Source organism: Chrysoperla carnea, chromosome 2, assembly GCF_905475395.1.
Source record: "Chrysoperla carnea chromosome 2, inChrCarn1.1, whole genome shotgun sequence".
NCBI classification, from domain to species: Eukaryota; Metazoa; Arthropoda; class Insecta; order Neuroptera; family Chrysopidae; genus Chrysoperla; species Chrysoperla carnea.
Window position 1 is genome coordinate 33755462 of NC_058338.1, and position 9763 is coordinate 33765224.

Consider the following 9763-nt stretch of genomic DNA (forward strand, 5'->3'; position numbering starts at 1 on the left):
GAAATATTATCGAAATAATAAATAAAGGTTTAGAACCAATGGAAAATATAATGTAATAGTAACGTATATCCCATGCTTAGCTCTATTTTTCGTCCTATTTGATATGTATTTCAGATCATACGATTAATCGTACGACTTTCCATTAGTTTTTATAAAAAAAATTCAATTTTATTAATATTATTCGAGAAATTCTCAATATTAAATGTTATGTTAACAAAGACTTATCTCGTTAATGGTGTAGCGGATAGAAAAATGTCTGAAATATATTGACCGATGCTAATCAATTGGTTTGAAGGGATAAAATTAAAAGATATTTAATATTAATAAAATAATGATGTATTTCTTTAAAAAAATTGAATTATAAAAAGACATCTTTATGTGATTTTTTATGCTTGTTAAGTCTCCCTTGTGATATAAATTCACGTCCACATTCTGCGCATAAAAACGGTTTTTCACCTGTATGAATACGTATATGTATCACCAGAGCACTTGGAGATATTGTTTCACGTCCACAAATCTCGCATATAAATTGTTTATTTCCTTAAAAAAGAATATTTGAATCAGATCCTAGAGCTATCAACATATAATATTTCAAATTGCGCACACTAGATCCCTTGAGCATTATCTAATCGGAAGCAATGAAGACCTATGATTGCAAGAGATCTGGTGTTCGATTTCTTGAGATTTTTTTTTGAAATTTTAATATAACTAATAAAGCTACAAATATTAATCACAAACTGCATAAGATTATAATTTCTTATTATAAAGCGTTTCTAAAATTTTCTTTACAATACTCGTAACCGTATTAGTATGACACAAAATAAGTCGATTCGGTTACAATTTGTTTATTACTAAATTGTTACATTTTAAACAGTGGGACCCCACGGGGGTTTTTAAATAATAAATACATACTTGAAATTTCGTGAATGGCTTGCTTTTGACGAGTCTACCAAACTTTCCTCTACAATTTTTTTTGGAAGTGCTGCGTTTTCAAATAAGCATGAATACGTCATATTTGAGTTATCTACTCTACTCTATCTCTACTCTATGTTCGTGGTGGTAGCAAGCTCATCAGTGCAGTATTTTTGTCGAAAAAAATATTTCATCGTTTAATAATTATTAATATTATCAAGTAGTCATAGTGTCCGATAACTCAAACATGACGTCATTATGCCCATTTGAAAATTTCGAAAAAATCGTAGAGGAAAGTTTGGTAGGCTAACCAAAAAGAAGCCACTCACGAAGTTTCAAGTATGTATTCATCATTTAAAAATCTATTTGTCTATTTGCTTTCTATATGGCCCTGTTGCAAAGATCGGTTAACTATTGTAAAGATATTTTAGAAACATCCCCTGTAATACAACCTGATTAAAGTATCTGATTTAAATATTTATTATAAAATTAACTAACCATGTTTTTTGTGTGCGATCCTAGTATGTTTTCGTAATGTTCCAATTTCTTTATAAGATCGTCCACATTCTTCACATGAAAATGGCTTTTCTCCAGTATGTTTACGCATATGTATTTGGAGCGCATTTGATGCGGCAAAATCTTTGCCACAAATTTCACAAACATGTTTGGATTTAATTCCTGAAATAGATGAAATGAAATTTTGTACAATGAAGACATTTATAGTCTTATATTTTAGATCCTGTCAACTTATTTCGATCTGATCATTCATAATTTGAGATATCATAACAAAATGAAAATTATGACCAATTACTCATTATTCAGTGCGAACATAAACTACTTCTGTGCAATGGATTAGCGTTTCCTCCCTTCAACATATCTGCTGAAACTACATCTGATCAGCAACTTCCTCGAAGCGTATTAGATATTGCTAACAGGGGAATGACTAAGGGGTAACAGGCTTCAATTTTTTTAAATTGCTATTAAACTTTATTTAAATTTCCAGAAAAAGTCATTAAACATCATGAAGCAGATAAAAATATAGACAAAACACGTCTTTACTTTTAAAGAGGTGGTGATACGATAAGTTTTCGCGAATTTACGTTTTTTTAAAGTTGAGTGAATTTATTATAACGCCGTAAAAAATTGCATTCGATAGAATGTTTTACAATTCGACGAGAGTATTCAATTTTGTTGAAGAAATTAATATTGGTTGGTTTTTTGTCTAGTAAACGAACTCTTTGAGGAAATACTAGAATCGAGAGAAGCCTAATTCATTCTTACCTTTATGTTTTCGATCATGTCCTTTAAGCTCACTAGACGTCACAAATGCTTTTCCACATATAGCACAAACAAAAGGTTTTTCACCATTATGCCTCCGTATGTGTTGTATTAAATTCATTTTACTTTTAAACGTTTTATTACAACGAGTACAATTATATGGTGGACCAAGATTTTCTGATTGATTTTTTGTCGAGCCTGTAATATGTGATTTTTTAACAATGTGTGTTCTCATATGCATATTAAAGTGAAAACGTCCGCCGAATCTAAAATCAAGAAAAATTTTACCAATCATAAGTTAGCCGGTACCTTAATTTCTCCCTATATTCTCTCTCTATTTCCTTAATTCTCAATCCTAACACTTACAGCGATCATCTGACCAATCAAAACCTTAGTGAACGTGATGTTAAAATTCGACGTTCATTTTACGACATGGTAAAATTTTATCTAACAAATAAGAAAGTGTCAAAAGTATTTATTGAATAGCACAAAATGGTGAATATGGTTTGGAATACTAAGACGAAAAGTACATTGGTGTTTTTTGTTCTGGCACATAGCTAAGATATTAGGGGGTTTCGTTAATTATCGTTTTTTAGAATATTTAAACTACCAACAAAACGGAAGCCTGTATTTTTGAATATGAGTTCGTTTTGACATAAGTTAAATAGTTAAAAAATAAACATAGTTAAAAGTATAAAAAGTTAAAAAATACTGAATTCTATTTAAGGAGTAGAAAAACATTAAAAACTATCCCCAAAATCTGTATATTTCCAATATTAACTTACAGGTATAACACAGTTTGCCGAGAAGAATTTAATAATTGTATGACATTTTAATTATTTTTAAAATGCTTGTATTGTGGTATAAATACATCCTTTTTTTTTTCAAATCACGCGCCAACAGCATTTAATTTGATTATAGTGTTTTGTTACAGATTTTTAATAGAAACAGTTTATAGTAGGGGAGCGCAAGAGGGAAATTGTGTAGTTACTCGAGCGCGTCAGATTAAGACATGGGGGGGGGTCCTTGGACCTTCCGCAGTACCTCCACCAAATATTAGCCCTAAATATGGGGGGACCCGCGTAGGGCAGACGGTCAGATTAGTAAAAACAAATTGCGATAGATAAATTAGCTCGAGCGCGTTAGATTAAGATATGGTGGGTTAATTACATGATAAAAAATGTAAATTTCAATAATCTGAAAAATTTTGATCGCGCTCGAGTTACTACGGGTAACGCAACTTTGCAAGCTTCCCATTTCTTTTCGTCTCGCTTAAATCATCAGATTATTGAAATGTACATTTTTTATCATGTAATTATCCCACCATATCTTAATCTGACGCGCTCGAGTTAATTTACCTATTGTAATATTTTTTTACTAATTTGACCGTCTCCCCTACGTGGGTCCCCCCATATTTAGAGCTAATATTTGGTGGAGGTACTGAGGAAGGTCCAAGGAACCCCCCATGCCTTAATCTGACGCGCTCGAGTAACTATACAAATCCCCTCTTGGGCTCCCCTACTATTAAAATTATTTATTTTAATAAAAAAAAGAATGTAATCACACCAAGGTTTGCCAATATGCCGTTAGTTTTACCTTTGTCCACAAACTAAACATTCGTGTCTATTTTCTGATGTAGAACTTTTGTCCTTAGATTTAATTGTATGATGTCGCATATGCTTGATAAGACTTCTCTCCTCGACATATCCTTTTCCACATTTATCACAAAAATAAAGTTTCGTTTTAAGGTGAGTTACGATGTGCTTTTTTAAAGACTGTTTTGCTTGAAAAAAAAAACAACAATTTTTTTGGAATTATTGTTAACGTAATTGTAAAACATATATCGAAAATATATTTGGAATACAGTTTTTGTTAGCTTAAACTGTAGTTTAAAATTCGCTTTTTTTAAATTTAAATATTTAAATTATATATGGTCTGGGAAATAGTCGGGTAAAATCCATGTGAGATAGTTTCGTCGAGGTTTTAACGTTAGTCGGAGATATCATTGTAACACTAATCAGGAGGGATTTTATTTATAAATTTCCAAAATTGTAATAAAATCGAGGAGGCTTTGTCGATGTAGGTGCATTGTAAAATATGAACAGATAGGTAGTGATGGATCAATTTACCCTTTTTCTCCAAATTTCGAGTACCTGCCTTCATGAAACTCATGATTTTTGGAAAAAATTTGGTGGCGTATATCTCCTCTTCGATTCAAGACAGGTAGGCGAAGTTTTGATGGAAAGTGGAAAATTATTCGTGCAAAAAATAAATAAAAAGTGTTAAGGGGCTATTAATTAATTACGTAAGCATCTTGAGGGGGAAGGGGGGTTTTAAAAATATATTCATGTGCTTATGTGAAGACGGGGGGGGGGGGTAAATCCATTCTTACGTAAAATTTTATATTAGAAATAGTGTATGTACATCGCGAACTTTAATTTACGTCAAGCTGTGAGTTTTAGTGTAACTGATCCTTTTCTAACAATGTTTTTTTATTCGACAAAACTAGATTGAATCTTACGTAAGAAGAGGAAGAGAGAGTTCGAAAAATCGTATGAATGCTTACGTAGGGGGGGGGGGGCGGTCAAAAATAGACAAAATCATGCTTATGTAATTAATGATTGGCTTCTATAAGAGGTTTATTTCGAAGTGTTGCATCATACTGAGAAAATATACCACACGGTCTTGATTTTATTTTTATTTCATTATCTGTGAGTCATGTAGATGTACTTACAATCTAAGGTATTGGAACAAATTGAACATACATATGATTGTCCATCGGTCTTAATACGACATTTGTATGTATTATCTTGATAATTAACGAAACAATCTTCTTTGAAAAAAATTGATTTTTTATTATCAGTTTTCTCTGAAAATTTAAAAATTGAGTGTTTATAAATTTTGAGTAATGTTTTTACTTAATCATATAAGAATACCTAGTTTATTTAAAGGCTTATATTCACATTTGCGGGTGTTTAAATTCACGTCTTCATTTGAAGATGGCATCTGAAATTCAAATAACATACGATAATAGTGAATATTCATGAAATTTAAATTTGGTTCAAATATTTTTCTTCCGTAACTTTAATGACTGGACATTTCAACTAAACCATTATTTTAGTAATTAATGTCTTTTTAATTACTTAAAATTAATTAATAAAAGTACAAATTCAGTTAGAGCATTTAAAAATTTGTAAAACGGAAATTCAAATTTTTATACGGACGTGACATCATAGTACGGGCTTGTCAAATTTGTTGACATACTGTATGATATTATTTACTTACATTTTATATGGTATTTCATTAAGTTATACTATTCTACGGTTTTTTATTAGAAAACTTAATAATAACGAGTGTAAATTCTGTGTTGTAAATTCATATTTTTAAAGTGTTAATTATACATTGAATTGTCACCAATTGACAGATCACGTACTTATACGTCATCAACAGAGAGCGCCAAAAAACTGCGTTTAAATATCTCAAAATTATAATGTATTTAAATATTTTTTTACACTTAAATACAGCATTTTTAAGCAGTATTTATATTTTTTACTTTGTTATAACGGTGTAAACAATAAATTAAAACTATAAAAAAAATACATTAATACTCCATATTGGCTAATATATTAGTTAGAGTTATTAAGTAGAAAATGCTCGCTTTTGAACAGTGTTGCAAGGTTGGGCGATTTTCCCCTAAATTTAGTGGATTAAGACGGCTTGATGATCTAGGGGGAGCTTTTTTTTTAGGGGATTTACAAACTTCCTTAAATTTAATTTGGAAATAATAAGACGAACGACAGGGCAAGGTTACCTCAAAATGCTCTTTTCTTTATAACAACCGGGATAATATGACTCTATACATTACGGTATTTAAGAATGATATTATACTTTCCTATCCTACTTTTAAAATTTAATTATTAACTCTAATTTATGATACAATTATATTTTTTGCTGTCATTATACATACTGTTTTATGTTGCATCTCGTGTAATTTAGCATTTGATTCGACACAAAGCTGTTTAAATTTATGAAAATCTTCAATTTTTTCATAACAATTATCACATAAACTATCTGGTAAACCATCATTGAAAGAAATCTAACAAAAATAAAATTGTTAAATATATACAACAATAATTCTCAAAAATATTTGACAGTAACATACTTTTACTGAAACACATGCCATTATAGTTTCATGTAATCTATTTTCAAAAATTGAATGCATTTTTGTTGATTCCGTTAAACAGGTTCGACATATTTTCGCAAAATTATATGAATGATTTATAGAAACTTGATTCATTTTTCAATTAATATTAAAATATTTGAATTATAGTTCTTTCAAAACCATGCCGTAAAAGCCATATTGTTTACAGTTTAATCAGAGACTATATCAGTAAGAGTAAACAGATTTTTTACATTTAAACTTTTGTTCTATCTATAACGGTTTACAAGATGGGTCCGATGGTAACTGGGATTTGCAACTCGCCAATTACCGATAGTAATTCGTACTAATTCAAATCAGAAAACCCGAATTCAATAGTTACAATTTCGACTACCAGGTGGCAATACTTGTACTTACCATTTTTTAAGGCCAATAAAAATATTCAAATTCAAATCAGATAAATCCGCCATCTGGCGATAAAAATTTGTACTATTAAACAGAAAGTGGACCGCTTTTTCAGTAGTTCCAATTTAGACCACCTTATTACTTGCCACTTATCAATAGGAATAGAGAAGTTGCATGTTTTTAATTTTTTTTTTTTTTTCAAAAATTACTGAGAAAAATTTTTTTAAAAAAATTTTTGTAATTTTTCATGTAATTTTACAATTGAAAATGCGCGAAATCTGCCTTTATATGTATATTTTTTTGTAGTTGATAGGAAATTGAGGTAAGCCGAAAGTTTATCATTGTAAAACCACATAATGGAAAATTAATGTTACAGCAGGAAATTATTAAAAATATATTAACTAATATAAATACACTAAGTTGATTTAAAATTATCTTACATACAAATTATCTTTTAGTGTCATAAGTATTTCGATTTATTGGAAATCATTAAAAAAATTTGGTAAGTTACTTTGTTTTTATATATTTTTTACAATAAAAGTGTATAATAAATTTCGATTTCTCTCCTTATGATTATTTGCAGTCCTATAAAGCTTTAATTAACATTTTAATTTAAACGAAATTTCCACACATATAGCAAGTTGTCCAAAAGAGCATAAAAAAACTCGGCTTAAAACTTTTTTTTTTGGATCAGTTATTGGTTCATCAGAAGCCTCTTCACCCGGTCTACGTTTAATACGTATCTTTCATTCTACATTATTTAGCGAGAGATCCGGCAAAGCGAGAAAATGATAGGTCGCGTTAAACATTCTGAATACTCATACTCAATGAAAATACTAAGATACCATACCATCTACAAGACAGTTTGAAAAACCACGGACGAAATTTTCATAGGATGCTATACTTCTTGAGTTATCGAATTATAATCAGTACTTGTCTTATTATGTAAATAAAATTAATGGAAAACTTAAGCTTTTGAGCCTTTTTATATGCAATACAATTTACTAAATGGGATTATAAAATAATAAAACGAAGTATTCTTTCCTTTGTTATAGTAAATTAAAAATTGGTCATCCGAAAGATAATTGTATTTAATTTTGATAAATATGAACGATATCAAAGTTACACGAAAAAGAAATGATATAAACAAATTAATTGAAATGTTTAAGATCATTAATGGATTAAAAAAGGGTGTATCGGATTCGAAGATTATAATAAACACACTTATTGCTATTGGAGACTTAGCTAGAGGCATATCATTCAACAATAAAGATAGTGATTGTATTCGAAATAAATACGGTTACATACAACGAATTAACGAAACTGAAATAAAAATTAATAATGGTGGAATACATTTTAAAAAATTATATCATTTTAAACAAGCTTTATCAAAGTTTATTGTAAATGAAAAACATTTAAGGTTTACCAATAGTGAAAAAAATAAATTAATCAGTAATTTATATAATTTACAAATTATAATCGCAAACATTCTATCCAAAGAAACTGAGCTTTCATTTGGCGTTGAATTGAACAACCAAATTAAAACTTTGGAATTATGCTATAATCCTAACGAACATCATATATTAGACATTATAAATTTGTCCAATCAAAGATATCAACAAATTGCTCTCGAAAAAATTAAAGAAGAATTAACTTTATTTGAAGATGTAGATTTTAGTAAGGATGACGATATTTATTATTTTGCAAGAAAATTCACCATTATTGGTGAATTACTACATGAAATTATTGAAAATGAAACAGAAAATGAATTATTGAATGCGTATAAGAATTTAAATAACACACGTGACCTCCTTATTCATAATCATAAACGAGCACAATTCTATTCGAAAAGTAAAGCTGAAATAGAACAACTCATTTTAAATTTAAAAAAAGACTTATTGACAATTATTAATATTAATTGCGAAAATATGTTATTTTTAAATTATGACGATTTAAAAACAGCAAAATCACTTAAGAATAATTCTAAAAAATTAAATGAAATTATTAAAAGTAAACCTGTTCAAGACGTAAAGCCTATAATTATTAATTCTATTAGTAGTACTGAGAAAAATGATTCTAAATTAGTAAATAAATTAAAACACTTAATAATACTTGCTTCTAATTCTTTAAATAAACCTCAAAATTCTGATGAAATATTAAAAAAATTCAATTCAGATTACCAAGAAATAAAAAAAAAATAACCGATGATCTAGGATGTTATCCCATGACTTTGTTGAAAGATAATAAGCAAATAATTATTAACCTTGCCCAAAAATTTATAGAAGAACGTGAGCAAGAAAAGAATGATAGGAAAAAGAAAATCGATGAAGAAAACAAAAATAGAGAACAAATGAAAATACATGACAGGATTAACGATATTTTGAAAAAAATTAGTTACGAAATGAAATATTTAAGGGAAGTTGAAAATCGAATAAATAAAAGTCTAAAAGACGAGTACGTTATGGATCATATTATATCATTAATTGGTCAATATAACAGAGATTTAGATGATGCCTTTAACAAAATAAATAAGCTAGGCGATAGCTTAGCTTTACCAATACTATCAAACGTCAGTCGAGAAGCAAGTATTTCAGCAAAAACTGCTAGATCTAGCGAATTAGTACACGATATATTTTCTTTAAACAGAGAATCATTACATAAAAGAATTAAAGATGATATATTACCTGCACATAGCCATTTCAGTTCCGTATCTAGAATATACGAGTATGAACACCATGGCAGAGAAAATATATCTAGATCGGGCCTAATATACTTCGAACTAGGAATGAGTTATATGGATCATTATATGTTCGATAAGTCTATTGAATGTTTTAGACAAGGTATTGAATGGATGGAAGAAATAAATACAAAAGAATATTATTTATCAAGATTGCAATTAAGTAAAGATCAAAGAAAAGCTTATGTTGAAGATGAGCACCAAATATACATAGGCGTATATTATCAAATAACCATGGATATAAATAAAATTTATATAATTTCTACGTTAAG

At 28.9% G+C, this 9763-nt stretch overlaps 1 protein-coding gene across 1 annotated transcript; it reads right to left on the bottom strand.

Annotated features, from left to right (window-relative positions):
- Positions 1-357: 357 nt before the first annotated feature.
- On the bottom strand, positions 358-6450 carry LOC123293424 (zinc finger protein 613-like). Its single transcript, XM_044874242.1, has 8 exons — positions 6353-6450; positions 6158-6286; positions 5127-5196; positions 4925-5059; positions 3787-3973; positions 2194-2456; positions 1411-1590; positions 358-540 (listed from the first exon to the last, which is right to left on the bottom strand). Exons 1-8 carry the CDS (start codon positions 6410-6412, stop codon positions 359-361), a joined length of 1206 nt encoding a protein of 401 aa, XP_044730177.1. The 5' UTR covers positions 6413-6450; the 3' UTR covers position 358.
- Positions 6451-9763: the final 3313 nt, after the last annotated feature.